The sequence below is a fragment of the Rosa rugosa genome, chromosome 5 (genome assembly GCF_958449725.1).
Source record: "Rosa rugosa chromosome 5, drRosRugo1.1, whole genome shotgun sequence".
In the NCBI taxonomy this organism is placed as follows: Eukaryota; Viridiplantae; Streptophyta; class Magnoliopsida; order Rosales; family Rosaceae; genus Rosa; species Rosa rugosa.
The window spans coordinates 33,928,110-33,950,691 of record NC_084824.1 but is presented as its reverse complement, the minus strand read 5'-3'; the positions used below and the strand labels follow the sequence as shown (position 1 = coordinate 33,950,691).

The 22,582-nt window shown below is 39.4% G+C and overlaps 2 protein-coding genes across 2 annotated transcripts; one reads left to right on the top strand and one right to left on the bottom strand.

Annotated features, from left to right (window-relative positions):
• Window positions 1-9,447: 9,447 nt before the first annotated feature.
• On the bottom strand, window positions 9,448-12,118 carry LOC133711565 (stromal processing peptidase, chloroplastic-like). The gene is made up of 5 exons (XM_062137670.1): window positions 12,006-12,118; window positions 10,899-11,046; window positions 10,248-10,512; window positions 9,678-9,793; window positions 9,448-9,508 (listed from the first exon to the last, which is right to left on the bottom strand). The coding sequence occupies exons 2-5, from the start codon at window positions 11,042-11,044 to the stop codon at window positions 9,448-9,450; spliced, it is 588 nt and encodes a 195-aa protein (XP_061993654.1). The 5' UTR covers window positions 11,045-11,046; window positions 12,006-12,118.
• Window positions 12,119-16,813: 4,695 nt separating this feature from the next.
• LOC133711564 (uncharacterized) lies at window positions 16,814-21,455 on the top strand. Its single transcript, XM_062137669.1, has 3 exons — window positions 16,814-17,172; window positions 20,152-21,070; window positions 21,156-21,455. Exons 1-3 carry the CDS (start codon window positions 16,814-16,816, stop codon window positions 21,453-21,455), a joined length of 1,578 nt encoding a protein of 525 aa, XP_061993653.1.
• Window positions 21,456-22,582: the final 1,127 nt, after the last annotated feature.

Below are 22,582 nucleotides of genomic sequence, written 5' to 3'. Positions count from 1 at the left end.
AGAAGCTCGATCAGGGTCTCGATCTCGATCTCGATCTCGATCTGGATCTGGGTCTCGGGTCTCGTTTTTGCAGAAGAGAAAGTGAGAAACAATCTCGATCTGGGTTTTGGCAGAAGAGAAACAAGGGTGTGTTTTTGCAGAACGATGCTTGGCTGAGGTGCGTCTCTATCTCGATACGGTCTTTTGTTTGTTTTTTTTTTTTCCCCAATTTTTGTAGAATAAAAAGTCAGTATTACCCCCACGTTTCCGATTTAATTACATTCTGGCGTTTCCGCATTGGATAAGGACGTTTCCAAACCGTTTCCATATCCGGATACGCGTTTCCGACCCGTTTCCTGTTTCGATACGGGAAACGCGGGCATTTTCGCGTTTCCGTGCTTCATAGAAATAACCGAAAGAAGTTAAAATCGGATACGGGATATCACAATATCCCCTCCTTACAAAAAGAATTTCACAATAGTCCTCAGACAATTGTTGTTTGAGGCTGGCAATGGCATCACAAGGTTCTGGGTGGTGCTGGCTTCAGGGTTTCAGCATTAAAATACTTAGCAATGAAGAACTGAGCAATCAGGAATATTGGAATAAGCTAATCCAACATAGAGTCATCAACTGACTCCTGAATTTGTTATCCTAAACTCAAAACATCAAAAGATGAACTAAAGATTACACAAATTAACAATAGAACAACATATTAAAGAAACAAACAGAAGAGACGCCCAGAAGGCCAAGAACCAACGCATCATCTACTCACAAACATTCATCAAACAGCGTTTAACCCTAAAATTTTCCCCAATCTGTATCCAATTAAAGAAGAAGAGAATTGAAAAAGATACTTACGCTTTAAGGAGTATCGAAGATGGGCGAACTTTGGGTGTGGAGATTGGCCGGAAGAAGAGGAAGAAGAAGAAGAAGAAGAAGAGTCGCTAGCTTTAGCCTTTAGGTGGATATGGTTACACTAACGACCCCTTTCACTCATAATAGCACGACACAAACCCTATATTCACATATGTGACGGGGATCCCTTACATTAAATTAAAATAGATTCTTTGGTTTCTAAGAAGAAAACTTAGATAGTGTAATACATGGGAATATGACTAAATTTAGTTTCCTCCTTGAGGTTTGGGATCCCCTATATTAAAACAGATTCTTTGGTTTCTAAAAGGATGTCGTTAAATATACCCAGAAAATATCCTAACACACCTAGCCTTATAATATTGTGTGAAAATAGATATTGCTGCTTAATTCGGAGTTCTGATCTCGTGCAGGTTGAAGCAAGCATTAGATATGGGCCTTTCTTCTCTGATGCTGGAGTCAAATGCTCAGGCGGTTGTCTTTGCATTGAATGAAGAGGAGAGAAGCGCGCAAACCAATGTCAGACGTTACTTAGGCAATGCTGACCGGCACTTCAACCACTGAAATAGCAGCAATTTCTTTTTTAAATTCTCAATGTTGCCGAAAGCAGCTAGGCCGTTTTCCTATCTCTAAAGGGGCTTACCCATAAAGGGGGTAAGCTTAACTTTGGAGTTCTAATGAGATCCGGTACATTATTGCTGGTATGATCACACTCCATTTTAAAACATATTATGTTCACGTGCAATTGCAACTTTTTTATTTATTTAGAAGAATGAAGGAATTGCATTTATAAGCAATTTAGATAGTTCCAATTATCCAATAGATGGAGGTTTAGGTCAAATACACCCATAAACTTTCTGATTTGATCAGTTTAGTCCAACCGTTAGCTAATCCGTCAATTTTAACTGTTAAGTGCTGACGTGACACAAATAAGACCCACTTTTTATGACTTGATAGTGACATGGAATGCCCAGTCAACTTAGATTGCTGACGTGACTAATAGGGACTCATTTTGGTGATGTGCCGTTTTACAATTGGAGGAGTGGGCCCAACCACCTTGCCCGACAAAAATAAAAACTCACCAATTGTCACGCCCCTGATTTTTAAACATAATTAAAAATCGATATATATAACCCCATAATTATATATGCGTGAACGTCCAGTCATCAATACAAAATACCTGAAATATTTTTCCTTTGATACAACCTATATATTGATGCCCTGAACCCACTATGTCAATATTGGCCCGCCCACAGGGTCATATATTACATAAGCTTACGAATTAAATTGCCAACAACAAAATAAAACGTAAATGCTCCTCAGAGCTTGCTACAACGGAAGTCCAAATAACGGTAAAGTCACAAAATTGGCTTCCTACCGTAAAGCTGCAAGCACGCTACCTCAGCTTCAGCCACGATTACCCTGACCTGCAGGATTAACCCCTACACCGTTTGAATGGTGTACCGGGTTGCCACACAACAAACCCGGTAAGCTTTTGCAAGCCTGTATGAGTAACTCAAAACCACACATGCACAACTCGCCCAACGAGGAAACCCATCAACTCGTAAAAAGGGACACACACACCCTGTTTTCCCAAAACAGCACATTCTTTTCCCAAAAGAAACAAATACAAGTCACCCCGTGACAAAGTCATATTAATTGAAACTCTGACAATTCAATATGCAATTCCCAAAAATCACAATAAAGGTCACACCGTGACCAAATCATATAAATTGAAACTCTAACAATTAAATATGATACACAAGTCCTCCCAGGACATTTAAAAGAAAGAATCCCCGAAACTCCCTTTTAAAACAGATTTCCAAAACAACACAAGTCACCCCGTGACAAAATCATAATAATTGAAACTCTGACAATTAAATATGATACACAAGTCCTCCCAGGACATTTAAAAGAAAGAATCCCCGAAACTCCCTTTTAAAAAAACACATTCTCAAATCAACACAAGTCACCCCGTGACAAAATCATAATAATTGAAACTCTGACAATTAAATATGATACACAAGTCCTCCCAGGACATTTAAAAGAAAGAATCCCCGAAACTCCCTTTTAAAAAAACACATTCTCAAATCAACACAAGTCACCCCGTGACAAAATCATAATAATTGAAACTCTGACAATTAAATATGATACACAAGTCCTCCCAGGACATTTAAAAGAAAGAATCCCCGAAACTCCCTTTTAAAACACGTACTCATGAGCATCAGATAGCTCCCCGCTACCCCCCATGATGTACCATGACAACAGACTAGAGCTCTAACTGATCGTATCCACTCACCCGGCCAAAGGTGTGGAGTCCCGATATATATGCCTGAGGTCACTCCCAGCAACCCCAAATCCTCAGACCTCCCCGGTCGTCAGATCAAAACCTTTCAAAACGGTCACTTAGGACCCAAAAGTTACTCAACTCACACAAAAGGAGATGTCACCCCGTGACCTCCAATCATCAGACCTCCCCGGTCGTCAGATCAAAACATTAACTCAAACCAAAAGGAGAAATCACAATCTGTGACTCTCACATCCTCAGACCACCGGTCGTCGGATCAAAACGTTAAATCAAACCGAAAGGAGAAATCACAACCTGTGACTCTCAGATCTTCCGACCCCTGGTCGTTAGATCAAAACATTCAAATCACCTCAAAGCAACTCACACCAAATCTTGACACTTTTCAAACAATAGAAATTCTCAATTCCTACACAATGTTTCCCGAAAAGTCAAGCCCCAAAACAATAGAATGAAACCCATCAATACCTATTGCTTCAATTCACTCATCAACCCACAAGAATATACATATTCCACGTAAATATATATATATATACGTGGTCATTCACTCAGGAAGGCCGCTAATACCAACTATAGTTTGCAGTTAACTAAATAACTCTCAAAACAATAAGGTCAACCCGTTCGTGAATGAACTTCGTGAGATTACTCACCTCGAAACTCCCGCTGCGTCTTCAATACAGAACAAGGCAGCCACACCACAAAACAACCGTCCAAGAATACTTCCCAAGTACCTAATCACATATGGTTTCAACTTAGTAACGATTCACAAACGATTTAAGTTCGAAACCCCTGTTTTGAACTAAAATCCCCAAAGTGGCGCCAATCGAGGCAAAACCACATCCGAGACCTCCCAAAGTCTCCGGAATACATCCACGATCGATATGCCAAAACCACAAGTCGATCGGAAGCTCGAATCCTCACGGATCAAAACATCGAACGGTCCGAAACCGTAAAAATCACAACATGCTCATACGATCTCCAAAAATTACAAACAATATATCGAAATGCTCGTATCGACGAGTAGATCGAACTCAGGAACAGAAACTATCCCTGCGGTGGCCGGAAACCGCCGGAAAACACCACCACAGTGGCGGCACCGCCGCCAGACCAAAGTCGGAATTTGACAAAACTCCCAACACCAAAGTTCTTCATCTCAACTCCAATTTAAACTTTCATAACTACACCAAAGTCCAAATATGAACCAATCGATCGAATTTTACCTTAGAACAAAACAGCTCGATTGAAACCCTAGAATTTCAATTCCAAAAGTCGACCTCCATGAGTTAAATCGATGCAAGCCACCTTGTGGGAAGCATCAACGTCCTCCAAGCTCCAAAAGCCCTCAAGAATCACCGGCAAAGGTGGCCGGAATCTCCAACTCCGATCAAGGCGATTTCATCCCCGAAGCGGCCACTTCCAGTCGATGTAGCTCCCTCCACAGCTCGAATCTCTCTTCAATCCTTCCACAGACCTCAAGAGGGGATTGAGGCGAGCAAAACCCACTTTTGAATCGAAGCAAACGGTGGCCGGAGGAGCGAGAACGACGCCGGCGAAAATGGAGGCTGCGCACGGCTCGGGAGAGAAGAGGAAAACTCGGGTTTCCATTTTGGGAAATCTGGGCTTTTCTGCAATTTTCCCAAAAATTCGTCCTTTTATACAAAAATGGAAAGTTTTTCCGAAGCCCATAACTTCTTTATACAAACTCCGATTTTCGCATTCCACATATCCACGAACTCGTATCGACGCGCTCTACAACTTTCGTGAAGGAAGTTTTCGGAGAATCCCAACGTATCAAAAGTCAACCTTGAACCCCCCCCTAAAGTCATACTTTTCAAATAATTAATTCGTCCGAAACACTTCCGCTCCGTCCACGAGCCACGAAACCGTCTAACAACCATAAATTAGATTCCGGAAATTCCTCGGAAAATAATTACGAATTTCCGGGGCATCACACCAATACACCCTCAGGGTTTGTGCCCAACCACTTAAGCTAGGCAACAATAATTATTAACATTTTAATATTACAAGTAATAAAATAACCAATCATATTCTGCAGATTGTATACCAGAGATTGGGAAAGTTGAAAATGAATACGGCATTTGCGGCTTTAAATTCCTCAAAGCCTAAACCCAAACATCAAAATTTACCTATTTCTTTTCAATTTCAAAATTTTCTCACAAAAATCCACCCAAATCAGTTCCTTTTCCAGCCATAGGTTTCCATGAATCCATGATTGTTTGACATTCATGATTTGTGTGTTATGTTATTGCTGCTTAGTCTTATCTGCAATGTTGGATATCACTACTTTCTTCCCTTGTTCTCTTCTCCTTTTTTTTTTTTTTTGATCAAGAAGAAACTTCATTAATAAATGAACTGGATACAATGAATTTTGGCATCATCTCATACACAGAAATGGCCACTGGACTTCACACTGGAACTCCAACATGACTGACTAATGGAGCCAAAAAGGCCCCGACTCAACTTAGAATGCCCAGTCAACTTAGATTGCTGACGTGACTAATAGGGACTCATTTTGGTGATGTGCCGTTTTACAATTGGAGGAGTGGGCCCAACCACCTTGCCCGACAAAAATAAAAACTCACCAATACACCCTCAGGGTTTGTGCCCAACCACTTAAGCTAGGCAACAATAATTATTGAGAAAAATTCAGTCACCGTCCCCAAACTATGCTGCCAAGGCCAATTTGATACCCGAACTCTCAAAAGTATCAATGTGATACCCAAACACGTATTTTGACATCAACGTGATACTTCTGTCAAAAATTCCTAACGGGGCCGTCTGTTTGCTGACGTGGCAAACACGTGGGTCCTATGTGATATTTTTATCAGGGCCAGAATAGTCTTTCACTACTAAGTAATTAAAAAAAAAAAAAACACAAAGCTCTCTCAGTCTCTCTCGCTCTCTCTCTCCCCCCACCCCCCCCCCCCCTCTAATCGGCAACTCCTAAACCGGGATTGATGGAATTGATGGAAAGTGGGTAAAAAGGTGAGAGAGAGAGAGTGAATTCGGGAGTACCGACTACAGCCCCCCCCCTTCTTTCTCTTCAGACCCGGAACCCATTTCCGGTGGAATCACCGCCGCCGGCCTCATCACCGGCTATTAGAGGATCCTCTCTTCCTCCTCTTGCATCTAAGGTAAGATTTCTGAATTGGGTAGCCTTGATTTGAGAAGAAATCGAAGAGGGATTTCCAGAAAAGGGGGAAATCGGAGATTTCTTCGATCTCCAGTTTCCGGCGGGTTCCGACCGGATTTCTTTGGGATTTTTGTTGCTGGGTCGAAGCTAACCTTTGATGCGCTCAAAGCAAGCGCATAATTTAACCCTGAAATGTCATTAGTAGTATAGAATAAATAGGGATCGTTCTATTCCGGGGATTGAGGGTACACCTGTCATTGTTAAACAATTAAACAATTAAAATCAAAACAAAGTATAATATTCACACACATATACACTATTTACGAAAAAGGGGGGTATTTTTGATTTTGGTTTTTCTGAAAATAAAACTAAGTTAATAAAACAATTAAAATGCAAAAACATAAAATTATAAATGGAATGCAAGAACAAAGATCAAAATCGAAACATATGATTAAAATTAATTCAAGTTCATCATTGTTCATCATAGTCATGCAAGAGGAATTGATCATGTGAAACATTCAAAGCAAACAATTTCCCATATTTTACTTTCAACGCTAATTAATCTAAGCGAAAGCACATAGACTAATCCTATCAAACATGCATTCAAGCCCTAGAAAGCTAGTCAATCATACATGTCTAACGCATTAAGCATCTAGAAAGGCTATCAATTCAAATGTGCAACTTAGTATGAAAAAGTCCACCTAATTGCAATCTTCTTTGATTAAATTCGGTTTTTGTACAAAACCTTTACTACTTATTGATTCAAGAACACAAAACCAAAAAGTTGATTCATGTTCTTAAATTCGTAGCACCAATTATATAAAAACCCTAGGTGTTTGCAACCACATAAGATTAAAATACAAAAGTTATCTATCATGCAAATTTAATCAAACACTCACACATAAGCAACTATAAATCGCAAAACATGAATCTGAAAATTAGTAATTAATCATAAAATTTCAGAATTCGAAACTTGTTCAAACACATGTGTCAACTAGGGCATAACCAACGAAAATACAAACAAAGTTACAAGGAGAATCGGATTACACCAAGAGATGGAGATGGTGATGAACGAAAAGGTGATGTGGTCTCTTGAATTTCGAAGCAATCTTCAAGGTGGAGGATGGATGGTGTTCACGGCTTGTCTTCTTCTTCCTTGGCCTTGCTTGCACTTCGTGGTTGCCCTAGAGGATGGAGAAGAGCACGGCTAGGCTAGAGAGTTTTCTGAATTTTTCTCAAAGTGTAAATTGTATGGGTAGAGCACCTTGACGTTGAGAATGTGTGAGAATATATAGTGGACGCCTCCTTGCTCTCCAAGCCGTGTAAACCTCTTAATATCCCAAGGAATTAATCTGAAAATGCCACATAATTTCCTCCAATAATAGCTTGCCAAATAAGCCCTATGACATGGTTCAACCAATCACAAAACTCCATTTTAATTCCCTAATATTTTGGCCGAAATATATAAAGATATATTCTGATTTTGTAGTTCAATTTCGGCCAAACTTCCTTAGAGAATATAGGGAACGAACCTAGACTCCTTTTTGGCCGTTTCTTGGTCTCCACACTTTGGCTTTCCTTAAAACTCTCCCCAAGAATCTCTCTTTGCCGAATTCTCTAGGGTTTCTTCATGAATATCACGGCAATTCCTCCTTTTCCTCTTGGCTTGGACGGCAAAAGATATTCTAGGGTTTCTTCATGATGTATTTCCATAAAAATAACCCTAGAAAATCTCCCTAGAATATCTCCTTTTAATTTCTGATTTTTGGACGCCAACTCCTTGTTTCTCTTTTTATTTTGGACGGCAAAATTCTCCTAGGGTTTATTCCATGCGTCACAAACCCTAATCTCTTGGGCCATGATGGGCCATGATCCATTTTGCCGAAAATTCAAAGTACTCTTGGGCTTCGTTGCTTCATCTTCAAGCCTTCTTCTTTTCCAACGCAAAACATATTATTTTTCCATTTCTTTTTCATGGTTGCGTTGGAAACTTCATTGGTAAGCTCTCCTCCAGTTCGCAGGGTTTCCTGGTTGCACTAGGAAAGCTTGTTTCTTCATTTCTGCTCAAATGTGTGGTTCAATGTTCTTCATTTTTGTTCCCCTTGACGTTCGCAAGCTCCTCTTTCCATTCGTGTGTTCATTTCCACTTTTTAGCTCGGAGGTCCTGAAAATAGAAACTAGTATGAGAAATAGAAACTTTCCTAATTTGAAAAATAGAAACTTACCAAAAATGAAAAATAGAAAGTTACTAAAAATGAAAAATAGAAACTTGCCAGAAATGAGAAATGAAAACTATAAGAATAGAAACTTTCTAAAAATGGAAAATAGAAACTAAGAAAAATGGAAACTTTCTACAAATAGGAACTTTCCCAATCAAAGAATGGAAACTTCCCTAAACAGAGTTTTACTAAGGAAATGGCGCAAGAAATGTAAGGAAATGCAGTTAAAACGTCGCATTAAAATGCTCCTATCAACCTTCATCCCTAACCTCTTGCAGCTTTTCATGATCGGTGGAGGAAGATTTGAAGGTGTTTGAGAGTGTGAACAGTAACTGACGAGTTCTTGGTTTTTTTTGGTTGATTTTTCCGGCCAAATCGTTGAGAATTGTTGATTGTTGCAGGTGGGATTCCAATTTTGGGAGTGGAGATGGGAGATTGAAATTTTGGATTAGAAGTCGAATTGTTTGTTCTTGTTTTCTCAATTTGAATTGGATTAGAAGTTGTCAAATTGTTGCATTTGCATGTAATGTGATATTCTTGAAGTTGGGGGCGGTAACTGTGGTCGGGGCCGAGCTCGCGTTCGAGGCCGAAATCGGAATTCATTTTGGGGTGAGTGGTTGGTGGCTGGTGGCGGAGCTTGCTTCGGAGGTGCGGCGGTTTACTTAGTACAGAAGAAGAAGAAGAAGAAGAAGAAGAAGAAGAAGAAGAAGAAGAAGAAGAAGAAGAAATGAAAAGAAAAATAAAAATAAAAATGAATTAACAAAAACAAAAGGGTAAGTTGGTCATTTAACTTCTTTTTTTGTCTCCACGTGCTTGCCACGTCATCAAATAACAGAGCCGTTAGGAATTTTTGACGGTCTATCACATAAAAGCAGATAAAGGCAGGACACAAAACAAAAATCAGTTAGAAGAACAATTCAAAAATATAAAGTTTCAAAGAGAGAGTTGTTATCAGAAGGAGATATGCCAAAATTGAAACTGCAATAACAACTATAAATTACAAACTTCATAAGTCAATAGGCCAACTTAATTGAAACACAGTTCTTTGAAATAAGAGAGATTGAATTAAAGAAATTTAATCACCTTAATCAAAACAGCCTCAGCAACTATAAACCATTCTAACATGGAATTTCAATTCCACACTCACCTAATCACATGTCTTATTGGCTCCTGTTTCTTAAGAATACCATCTGGCCAAGATGTACTTGCTGCATGTGGCTCATCTGGACCTACGGTTGCATATGGAATATGCAGATCCTTCACCTAAAAATTATATGGATCGGTATAAGTCAGGAAATGTCTTGAAGCATGACTAATAGTACAGTAGAATGTTTCCCATTGACATGCATCAATAAAAGTAAAGTAATAATAAAAATTGTAGAAATACAAGGCATTCAGTATTCCCATTAGACTATAGCAAAACTGTCCAAAGAAGTCACTTCCAATCAACCTACTACATTTGTGTGAAAGAAGAAAAGCCACAAGGAAAAAACACGTGTATATGTCCATTCTGTGCAAGTTCAAAGAAAAAACACACATCGTGAAAGAATATTTTTTAGGTCAAGTAGCAGGCTACATTTCAAAGAACTGCAACAATTCTGGGATGAACATTTCTATGGCCCAGAAGGAGAGAAATTAAAGCCAATCCATGTCAAACAGTACAAAAAGATATTGGATGTGAAATTTCAACAGAAGTAAATTTGGGTTGCCCACTTACAAAAGCCTTCTCAAGTTTACGGTTGGATAAACAGAAAGAAGTTCTGTCAGGAAAGGCACTTGGTGTGGACGTCCTGAGGCGAAGACAACTTCTACTTTGCCATGAAGAGCTTCTGCTTTGGCAAAAAGAGCTAGAAATGCCGTTATACTTTCGTGAAAAAGGTGCTCCAGTCAAAGGCTCTCCAAATATGGAGATACATTGTTCCCAACTATTCCTCTTCTTTCTTGGTAAAATTGATTTACCCGGACCAACTTGAAGCAGACGTCTTTCATCCCCAAGAAAATGCCCAGAAACATGAAATTTGTCAGTCATATCCAATGCTGCTAATAATAGTCTATTAACAAATTAACCGATTAACATTTTCAGGTCAACACAAAACGATTATTGGACTTGTTAAATAGGTTGTGAGCTATATTCAAGTCAACACAACACAGCAGGAATATGAAATGATTTGATTTGTATTATGTATGAGTTTAGTTTTGTTCATGTTTTAATCAATTCTGTTTTCTCATAAAAAAATAAAAATAGTTATCTATAGCTGAAAATATCTTTTAGTATACATAATTACTTGTCTAGTTAGTCAGTGCTAACCAAATTAGCAAGGAGCAAAATAATCCATTAGGATGAAACTTGAAGAATAGAATAATATACCTGGTCTGAGAAGAAAATAAGGGTAGACGAGGGCCAATAATAGAAACCACAGAATTCTTCGCCCGCCTTTTTGAATAACCATCATCTCTGCATATTGTCGGACCAATTTGGGAAATGCTTCCCACCAGAGAACTTATAGCCGCCATTGCTGTCCACAGATATGTAATCCAACATCAAACATTAGACCTAAAGATCTTGCTACTTTAACAGATAGGGATGGAATATTTCATAGTCTTCAGAAAAAATAAATAAATAAAAAAGTAATGAAAGATATCTATTTTCCAATATTGAAAAAGAAAATATGAAAGAAAAATCATGTACTTTATTATAACTTATGATAAATAGTATTTTTATTAGTTTTCCAATTTTCCCCCAATGTGCTGTCATTTGAACTTTTGGCTAAATAATTGCAACTGAATCATAACTAAAACCGTAAGTCGCTACAACAAAAAGAGGGACAAAAAGATTAATATATCGGAAGTACAAATCTAGCAGGGTTTTTGATGATGACTAACTCTAAGCCATAAAGCCTTTCAACCCAAGCAACATGTTCAGTTCAGAATTGAATATAAAGTAATTTAGTACTAAACCGAACCTCTGTAAAAATAGCCACAACTGAACCATATTTTTGTTTAAATCGGATAGCCACAACTCAAAATAACTGAAAGAAGTTAAAATCGGATACGGGATATCACAATATCCCCTCCTTACAAAAAGAATTTCACAATAGTCCTCAGACAATTGTTGTTTGAGGCTGGCAATGGCATCACAAGGTTCTGGGTGGTGCTGGCTTCAGGGTTTCAGCATTAAAATACTTAGCAATGAAGAACTGAGCAATCAGGAATATTGGAATAAGCTAATCCAACATAGAGTCATCAACTGACTCCTGAATTTGTTATCCTAAACTCAAAACATCAAAAGATGAACTAAAGATTACACAAATTATCAATAGAACAACAGATTAAAGAAACAAACAGAAGAGACGCCCAGAAGGCCAAGAACCAACGCATCATCTACTCACAAACATTCATCAAACAGCGTTTAACCCTAAAATTTTCCCTAATCTGTATCCAATTGAAGAAGAAGAGAATTGAAAAAGATACTTACGCTTTAAGGAGTATCGAAGATGGGCGAACTTTGGGTGTGGAGATTGGCCGGAAGAATAGGAAGAAGAAGAAGAAGAAGAAGAGTCGCTAGCTTTAGCCTTTAGGTGGATATGGTTACACTAACGACCCCTTTCACTCATAATTTTTTTTCTTTTTTTTTCTAGGTTTTTTGTTTTTTCAAAAGCCGACCCAGCCCGCTGTGTACATCCGTCACTACCCTTTAAGGCCATAATAGCACGACACAAACCCTATATTCACATATGTGACGGGGATCCCTTACATTAAATTAAAACAGATTCTTTGGTTTCTAAGAAGGAAACTTAGATAGTGTAATACATGGGAATAGGACTAAATTTAGTTTCCTCCTTGAGGTTTGGGATCCCCTACATTAAAACAAATTCTTTGGTTTCTAAAAGGATGTCGTTAAATATACCCAGAAAATATCCTAACACACCCAGCCTTATAATATTGTGTGAAAATAGATATTGCTGCTTAATTCGGAGTTCTGATCTCGTGCAGGTTGAAGCAAGCATTAGATATGGGCCTTTCTTCTCTGATGCTGGAGTCAAACGCTCAGGCGGTTGTCTTTGCATTGAATGAAGAGGAGAGAAGCGCGCAAACCAATGTCAGACGTTACTTAGGCAATGCTGACCGGCACTTCAACCACTGAAATAGCAGCAATTTCTTTTTAAATTCTCAATGTTGCCGAAATCTCTCAATAAAGCAGCTAGGCCGTTTTCCTATCTCTAAAGGGGCTTACCCATAAAGGGGGTAAGCTTAACTTTGGAGTTCTAATGAGATCTGGTACATTATTGCTGGTATGATCGCACTCCATTTTAAAACATATTATGTTCACGTGCAATTGCAACTTTTTTATTTATTTAGAAGAATGAAGGAATTGCATTTATAAGCAATTTAGATAGTTCCAATTATCCAATAGATGGAGGTTTAGGTCAAATACACCCATAAACTTTCTGATTTGATCAGTTTAGTCCAACCGTTAGCTAATCCGTCAATTTTAACTGTTAAGTGCTGACGTGACACAAATAAGACCCACTTTTTATGACTTGATAGTGACATGGAATGCCCAGTCAACTTAGATTGCTGACGTGACTAATGGGGACTCATTTTGGTGATGTGCCGTTTTACAATTGGAGGAGTGGGCCCAACCACCTTGCCCGACAAAAATAAAAACTCACCAATACACCCTCAGGGTTTGTGCCCAACCACTTAAGCTAGGCAACAATAATTATTAACATTTTAATATTACAAGTAATAAAATAACCAATCATATTCTGCAGATTGTATACCAGAGATTGGGAGAGTTGAAAATGAATACGGCATTTGCGGCTTTAAATTCCTCAAAGCCTAAACCCAAACATCAAAATTTACCTATTTCTTTTCAATTTCAAAATTTTCTCACAAAAATCCACCCAAATCAGTTCCTTCTCCAGCCATAGGTTTCCATGAATCCATGATTGTTTGACATTCATGATTTGTGTGTTATGTTATTGCTGCTTAGGCTTATCTGCAATGTTGGATATCACTACTTTCTTCCCTTGTTCTCTTCTCCTTCTTTCTCTTTCTTTTTTTATTTTTTTTTTGTTTTTTATTTTTTTATAACAGCAAACTGAATATGGGGGTTTTGTTGAGAGACTGAAGACAAATTTTACAATATGAAAATTTAAGTGTTGGCTGTCTTAAGAAGGAGAATGATAATCTATCACATAAAAGGAGATAAAGGCAGGACACAAAACAAAAATCAGTTAGAAGAACAATTCAAAAATATAAAGTTTCAAAGAGAGAGTTGTTATCAGAAGGAGATATGCCAAAATTGAAACTGCAATAACAAATATAAATTACAAACTTCATAAGTCAATAGGCCAACTTAATTGAAACACAGTTCTTTGAAATAAGAGAGATTGAATTAAAGAAATTTAATCACCTTAATCAAAACAGCCTCAGCAACTATAAACCATTCTAACATGGAATTTCAATTCCACACTCACCTAATCACATGTCTTATTGGCTCCTGTTTCTCAAGAATACCATCTGGCCAAGATGTACTTGTTGCCTGTGGCTCATCTGGACCTACGGTTGTATATGGAATATGCAGATCCTTCACCTAAAAATTATATGGATCGGTATAAGTCAGGAAATGTCTTGAAGCATGACTAATAGTACAGTAGAATGTTTGATAGGAGCACAAAGTGTGACGTTTTTAATATGTTGTTAACGTTAGTGATCCGTGGGATCTCTAGTTAGCTTTAGAGAGAGAGAGAGAGAGAGAGAGTGACACAAGATGTATAGTGGTTCGTCTCCCGCCTTAGCGGGAAACTACGTCCACTTGAATGTTACACTAGTGTGTTGAGCCTTGCGGCCCAAGGGGATTACAAAAGATGTAATGGGATGTCGAGTAAGTGGGAGGAGGCATTCCTTTTATAGGTGAAGGAAGCCATTTCCTTTACATGGTTTTCGATGTGGGACAAACAACAACTATTTCTAGTCTAGAAAGCCTATTTGTGAGGGCAACTTTGCAAGGCCGGAAAGGTGGCTTCCCGGCGACGGATTTGCGACTTCCGGATACCGTAGCGTAGCTTGAACATAGGGCTACAAGATGCAAGTAGTGGTTGGGCCTCCCCATGGCTTGTGGGTGTCCCAAAGAGGGTGTTAATTATGCTTGGTGAGATAGCAAACTAGCCTTGCTAGTAGAGGTATCTACATATGTATTTTCCCTCATTTGGCTAAGTTATTCTGTTAAAATTACTAATTATAACATCATTTATGTTTTTAGGTACTTCAAGGTAGGAAATGGAGAAAAGAGCCAAAAAAGAGTAAAAATGAGAGTAAAATAAAGACAAGTCAGTTTAGAAACTTTCCTCTTTCACTTTAGGAAATATTTCCTATTTTGTTTTAGGGAACTTTCTTTGAACTTTCCTATTAAACATAGAATTTAGGAGTCCATCAAATTAAGAACTCTTGAGTGATGAATTCAAGGAAAACTTAAAGGAAAAATCAGGAAGAATTCAAGGAGATAAAAGGGAGTGTTTATAATAAATATTTATTCTTGATTATCTTATTTTCTATTGATTATAGACACCAATTAATTTCAGATTTTTCTTGATTGTAGGAGTTCATTATGTGCACAATTGGAAGAAGAAATTAGTGCAATTTAAAGGAGAGGAATAAGGGATGTATCTGGTCACTATTCAAGGAATATACAATGAGTCATTAAGGGGAAAAGAGATCAGAAAAATCAAGACTTTGTCATGAGAAAATCAAGCAAATTTGGAGGAGAAATCACCTCAAGATGATTGGCCATGATTGCATCACAAGAGATGAGAATTCCACTATAAATAGCAGCCATTCTCTACTCCAAAATCATCACTTCTTCATACAAAATTCAGTTCATTAGCTTAGCTCTCTTCTCTCCAAAACCCTCTCCAAATATTCAGAAAAAGCCTCTTGTCATGAAGAGCTTTAGGACTTCTCCAAGGCTATTCGTGTTCTTGAAGGCCAAGCCTTGTATTCTCTTGACGTTCTCCAAGCTTCCTTGAAGATCAAAAAGTGTAATCCATGGCCGTTATTTCTGTTTTCGTACTCTTTAGTATTGAATTTCAGATTTTGATTATGAACTTTGTTATTGGTATTGGATTTTTGTTGAGAATGAGTTTATGTTAGTAATTTTCAGATTTGTTTCTTTATGTTCTTGAGTTGTTTATGATATCTTTATAATCTGATTTTGTGTCATCCTTTATATCTTTAAGCATATGATTTTGGTTGAATAATTATGTTAATCTGTAGGTTAATAAAGCCAAAATTGTGTTCTGATTCACCTAATCGTTTTAGGACAGAAATTAAAGTGGTAAAGGCTATGTACAATGATCGAGATTATATGTTACATGTTTGTGCGTTTGTAACTTCTTATGGATGCATACATGTTTGAATTCAGAATTCTAATTGCACTTAATGATTCATATTTAATGTTGACGGATGCTCTTCAGTATTAACGTGATGTTTTATATGAAATATTTTGAGTTACGGACTTTTCCTAACTTTCTTATCTTAGTAAGTATAGCCTATGTGGAATGGTGTCTAGGAAGGGGACAACGTTCATGACGGGTTTTTGAATCCAGAAGTGCTTCTAAATGGGCCTAAACCACTGTGTGGGAGTAGCTCATGCCAAAATGGATTCTGCCTCTTGTGGTCGCCCTCCCCCACCTGGCCATTTCAGTAAGGTTGCCCAAAGGATTTGAAAGGGAGTTTGTGTTTAGGCGACTATACTTGGGCCGCATGTCCACCTTGATTTACCGCTTGGAATTAAATTCGATATCAACTATATTTATAACAAAAGAAAATGTTGTGATACGCTGAGATATATTGGATTAAACATAATCTTGAAAAAGGTAGCTGTTTCAGCCCCATTGCACATCGAGATTCCTTGTTCCCGTACCTAAGTATTCAAAATAAAATGAGTATAGACTAATTGGAGCTCCCTCATTTTTTTTTTTTTATGTTTGAATAGGAATTCATTATACTTGCTTTCTATTTTATAACTTGTATATTAATTGTTTTACCTTGTAGGGTCCATGAATGTCCAAGTCAGTTAGCAAGCTTTCAGAAATCAAAGAACGGTTGGATAGGATAAAACGAAATCAAGAGCTTCCAAATTTCTTAGACATTCCTATCCAAACTCCCTTAACGTTTAGACAACTTTCAATTGACACCCAAGGGAGAAGGACAGAAGAATAAGCTAACTCGGGTTCAAACTCCTCAAGTTACTTGTCAGAAGAGGAGGAAGAAGAACCCATGGCTGGATTGAATCAGACTATAAGGCAACTGTCTTCATCAAATGAAGGAGGAGCTGCCCCAACATGCATCATCTACCCAGAACCAGCTGATGGCAAGGTAGCAGAGTTTGAATTGAAGAGTGGTTTCTTGCACCACCTTCCCAAGTTTCATGGACTTATGAATGAGGACGCCAACAAGCATCTCAAAGAATTCCAGTTCGTGTGTGGGAGTATGTGCCCTCAGAATGCTGACCTTAACATCCTAAAGTTAAAGGCATTCCCTTTCTCTCTTGAAGATAGGGCAAAGACATGGCTATTTGATCTTCCCTCACGCCATGTGGACTCTTGGAACAAGATGGTTAATGAATTCCTTACTAAGTACTTCCCAGCCTCGCGGGTAACTGTGATGCCCCGGAAATTCGTATTTATTTTCCGAGGATTTTCCGGAATTTAGATTGTGGTTATTGGACGGTTTCGTGGCTCGTGGATGGAGCGGAAGTGTTTCGGGCGAATAATTATTCGAAAAGTATGACTTTAGGGGGGTTGCTAAGGTTGACTTTTGATACGTTGGGATTCTCCAAAAACTTCCTTCACGAAAGTTGTAGAGCGCGTCGATACGAGTTCGTGGACATGCGGAACGCGTAAATCGGAGTTCGTATGAGGAAGTTATGGCTATTGGAAAAAGTTTCCATTTTAGTATATAAAGGGAAAATCAGATTTTTTATTCATTTTCCTCATTTCCTTTTCCGGAAACCATCTTCTCTCTCTCTTCTCTCTCGTCCGCGTCTTCAGAGTCGAAATATTTCGACTGACCCGAACCGGACCCGGCATTCCGACCCGGTCGGAACTCACAGCTCCGGCGACCTCTTCCGGTGAAACCAGCCCAGAACGACTCGTCTCCTTGCTCCGGTCGTCTCTGTGGTGGTCTCTTACGGCGATTCTCCTTCTCGGTGGCAGTTCAAGGCGGCACAGGTTGAAGAAATTGGACCCGACCGGAAATCCCTATTCCGACGTCGGCAAGGCTTCGAGTTTTCTTGGTTAAGCTCAGAGCAGCCTCGCCGATCGATCCTTGGTGTTTGTTTGGATCGATTCACGTGAAACTTCGATCAACTCAGTTGGGATTACTGTTCACGGCTTGTGAGGTAGTTTTCGATCCCTTAAGCTTGTTTTCTGACTTTGAGCTAGCTATGAAAATCCACAAGCATGCTTAGATGAAGCTTTTTGATGTTGGGAGTTTTGTGAAATAATGAGTTTTGGCCGGTGGCGGTTCTCCACCGTCTGTGGTGGCGTTCTGGCGGTGTTCCGGCCACTCAAGGAACTGTTTGTGGTATTATATATGTTCTACTCGTTGATACGAGCGTTTCGATATATAATATGCAAATTTTGGAGTTCGTATGGAATTGTTATGATTTTTGCAGTTTCATACCGATCGATTTATTCGATCCGTGAGGATTCGAGCGTCCGATCGACATGTGGTTTGGTCACATCGATCATGGACGTATTCTGGAGACTTTGGGAGGTCTCGGATGTGGTTTTGCCTCGATTGGCACCACTTTGGGGATTTTAGTTCAAAACAGGGGTTTCGGACTTAAATCGTTTGTGAATCGTTACTGATTTGAGGTCATTGGTGATTAGGTGCTTCTAAAGGTGAATTGGACGAGTTGTTGGTGATAGTTTTGGTTCGGTTCTGTATAGAAGACGCAGCGGGAGTTTCAAGGTGAGTAATCTCACAAGGTTCATTATGAACGGAATTACCATTATTGTTTTGGCGTTAATTATTTAACTGCAAACTATAGTTGGTATTAGTAGGCATTCCTGAGCGAATGACTACGTATATATATATTTACGTGAAATATATATATTCTTGTGGATGATGTGTGATGAATAATATGCATGATGGGTTCATATTATTGTTGAATGTGACTTTTCATAGGAACAGTATTGTGGAAAAAGATGTTTTCTATTGTTTGAAAAGTATTGAGTTTGATGTTATATTTTTGAGTCAAGCGTGACTCATTTTGAATGTATTGGTCCTTGTACCAAGGGTCATAGATGGTGAGCAGGGATGGGGAAAGCCGAACTAGATGGTCGTAACGTTTTTAGGTCAGGTATGACTTACTTAACGTTGACTTGAGACCAGATGGGGTCTGAAAGCATGGGTCGCAGATAGTGACCAACGGTTGGTTCTAAGACCAGACGGGGTATGAAAACCAAAAGTCACCGACGGCGATAGGTTGCAGATGGTGACCAATGATTATCTGTGTTATGTGTCTAGGTTAGACTGATTGGTTGTTGGTACATCATGGGGTTAGCGGGGAGCTATTTGATGCTCATGAGTACGTGTTTTTAAAAGAGAGTTTCGGGGATTCTTTCTTTTAAATGTCCTGGGAGGACTTGTGAATCATTTTCTATATGTCACAGATGGTGACAGGTCGCAGATGGTGACCAATGGTTGATTCCGAGATTTGATGGGGTCTGAAGATCATATGTCACAGATGGTGACAGGTCGCTGATAGTGACCAAGGCAAGAAATAAGGAATCACGCAGTTAGCCGGGCGAGTGGTTACGATAAGCTAGAGCGCTAGTATGTCTGCCATGGTACCTCATGGATCTAAGTAGGTTACTTATGACTCCTGGGTACGTATTTTGTCCAGGTTGGACTAAGAATCATATGCTATTTGTTAGGTAAACGATAGGTATGATTGATGTGCGTATGTGTTTTATCCAGGTTGGATCGTTTGATCATATTTGAATTGTTAGGTTAACGATTTATATGATTTTGTCACGGTGTGACTTTCGTGGCTTTCTTTCGGAAAAAGAGTATTGTTTTGGGAGGCATGGTATGTTTTCCTTATTCTCGAGTTGAAAGGTTTTCCTCGTGTTGGCGTGAGTTGTGCGGGCTTTTATCCCGTAATTTGGTGTGAGTTGTTTTGAGTTACTCATACGGGCTTACAAAAGCTTACCGGGTTTGTTGTGTGACAACCCGGTGCACTATTCAAACGGTGTAGGGGTTAATCTTGCAGGTCAGGGAAATCGTGGCTGAAGCTGAGGTAGCTTGTTGGCAGCAGAACTAGTAGGAAGCAAATTTGATTGGCTTTGCCATTGTTGTGACTTCCGATTTGTAGTGAACTCTGAGGAGTATTTACGTTTTATTTTGTGATGGCAATTTAATTCGTAAACTTATGTAATATATAACTCATGTAAAGCGAGTGTATATTAACTTGGATTGGTTCAGGGCATCAGTATGTACTTGTTTTAAGGGAAAGATGTTCCAGGTATTTGTATTGATGACTGAACGTTCACGCATATATAATTATGGGGTTATATACATCGGTTTTTAATTGTGTTAAAAATCAGGGGCGTGACAGTAACAGTCCTAAGGAAGCAGATAAATGGGATACAACAAGCTGTTGATGAATCATTCTGCTCCTATTATGAGAGGTTCAAGACTTTAGTGGCGTCATGCCCTTCACATGGGATGAAGGAGGGGAACCTACTCACCTATTTCTATGAGGGACTTCTCCCTCTTGAAAGACAATTGTTGGATGCTGCAGCTGGAGGGTCCTTTATGGATAAGACACCTGAGGTGGCTAAGAAGCTGTTGGCAAATCGTTCTCTAAATTATCAACAATATGAGGGGGCATTATCCTCCTCAAGGAGGGTAAATGAGGTAACTTCTAACTCAGCACTTGAGGAAAAGTTGAATAATATGAGTGCTTTGTTGTCTCAGGTATTGATCGGGAAAGGCCAAGAAGGAGTAAAGGCGTGTGGGGTGTGCTCTACTCAAGGGCACCCAACTGATCAATGCCCCCAACTGATACAAAATGGTGGATGGGAGTCCTTAAATGCTTTTGAATCTCAAAGGTACAAACCTTTTTCCAACACGTACAATCCAGGGCTTAGGCACCATCCTAACTTTCGTTGGAGCAATACGGAGAATGTTCAGAACCCCCAGAATCAAAGTGGACCCTTTCCACGTCCTCAGGGCTTCTATCAGAGGCCTCAGGTTCCTCAAAACTTTGCTCCTAATAATAATTGTGTTCCTAATAATGTTACTCACCCTTCTTATGATAAGATGCTTGAAGCCCTTTACCAGGGGCAACAAACTTTGACAAATTCTACTCAAGCTCTTGTAACAGGTCAACAGAGTAACACGAAGGACATAGCTGAGCTTAAGAAGCAAATGGGACAGGTGGTGGACTTCATGGGAAAGATATCTGAGAGTGGGAAGCTTCCAAGCAACACCATTCCCAACCCAAACTTTGAGTCTGCAAAGGTAATCATCACAAGGAGTGGAAAAGAAGGCCCAGAAGAAGAACCATGTGGCCCATGAGGAGGATGATGACGTTGAGATTACAAAGGAGGACATTGAGCATGATCCAGCCACTTCTAGGGTTGAAACAAATGTGCCTCACACATCTGAGCCACCTTTGAAACTAAGAGGTAACGATCTAAACCCTAAAGGTTCAGTTAATACTAACTCCCCTTTCTCTAGTGTTCCTTTCCCCAGTAGGTTTGCAAAGTCCAAGAAGGATGAATCTGATCAAGCCATATTGGAGATATTTAAGAGGGTGCAAGTCAACATGCCCTTGATTGAGTGCATAACACAAGTTCCAAAGTACGCCAAATTTCTGAAGGAGTTGTGCACCACAAGGAGATAAACACGTAGAAGGAGGTAGTGAAGATGAATGAAACTGTCTCAGCAGTTATCCAGAGGAAATTGCCTCCAAAACTTAAGGATCCAGGGAGTTTTTCTGTTCCTTGTGTCATTGGAAACACTAAGTTTGAAAATGTCATGCTAGATCTAGGTGCATCAATTAATGTTATGCCATATAGTTTATATGCATCTCTAGAGTTAGGTGAGCTTAAGAAAGATAATGTTGTTGTCCAATTGGCTGATAGGTCCAACACGTATCCTAAGGGATATGTGGAAGATGTTCTTGTGCAGGTGAACCATTTGATATTTCCTGCAGATTTCTATATCCTTGACATGGAGGACTCACCCTTAAACTCAACTCCATTACTCTTAGGGCGTCCATTCATGAGGACAGCACGGACAAAGATTGATGTCTACGAAGGGACATTGACCATGGAGTTCGATGGTGATGTGATTGGCTTCAACATCTTTGAAGCAATGAGGTATCCCTTGTCTGATTCTAAATCGTGTTTTTCGATTGATGTGCTTGATTCTCTTGCACAGAGCTTTTTAGATGCAATGGAAGATGATGAGTTGGCTCTGACCATCACCCAAGGGGTGGGATACACTGAGGATGGCGTCACCATCCCCAATGCAGAATTGGAGGGCGTTGTTGAGCCTATTGTGATCAAAACTGTGGCCTCCCTTGAGAGCCAACCTCCTTCATCAAGGTACACTCTTCCTTTGTCAGTTCCCATTTCTACTAATAAACTTCTTCCTTCAGTGGTACAGGCCTCTACCCTTGAGTTGAAAGTACTACCAGACCACTTGAAGTATGTGTTTTTGGGAGACAAGGAGACATTGCCAGTGATAGTGTCCTCCAAGCTAGAGAAGGATCAAGAGAAGAAACTTGTGGAAGTTCTGAAAAAGTACAAGACTGCCATTGGATGGACTTTGGCAGATATCAAGGGCATCAGCCCTACTACATGCGTTCATAGGATACTTTTGGAGGAGGGTGCCAAGCCCACCAGAGAAGCCCAACGTCGCCTTCACCCTCCAATGATGAAGGTAGTCCAAAATGAGATAATCAAGCTGCTTGATTGTGATGTGATTTACCCGATCTCGGATAGCAAGTGGGTCTCTCCAGTTCAG

Excerpts from the sequence above, each read along its gene's own strand:
- LOC133711565 (XM_062137670.1), bottom strand. The coding sequence starts at position 11,044 with ATGGCGGCTATAAGTTCTCTGGTGGGAAGCATTTCCCAAATTGGTCCG. Across the intron at positions 10,513-10,898 it reads TTATTTTCTTCTCAGACCAG|ACGTCTGCTTCAAGTTGGTC; the intron begins GTATATTATTCT and ends TGGGGATGAAAG. Across the intron at positions 9,509-9,677 it reads CCAATAAGACATGTGATTAG|TTTCAATTTTGGCATATCTC; the intron begins GTGAGTGTGGAA and ends TTGTTATTGCAG.
- LOC133711564 (XM_062137669.1), top strand. The coding sequence starts at position 16,814 with ATGGCTGGATTGAATCAGACTATAAGGCAACTGTCTTCATCAAATGAA. Across the intron at positions 17,173-20,151 it reads GTTAATGAATTCCTTACTAA|GGGCGTGACAGTAACAGTCC; the intron begins GTACTTCCCAGC and ends GTTAAAAATCAG. Across the intron at positions 21,071-21,155 it reads CAAACTTTGAGTCTGCAAAG|GAGGACATTGAGCATGATCC; the intron begins GTAATCATCACA and ends GAGATTACAAAG.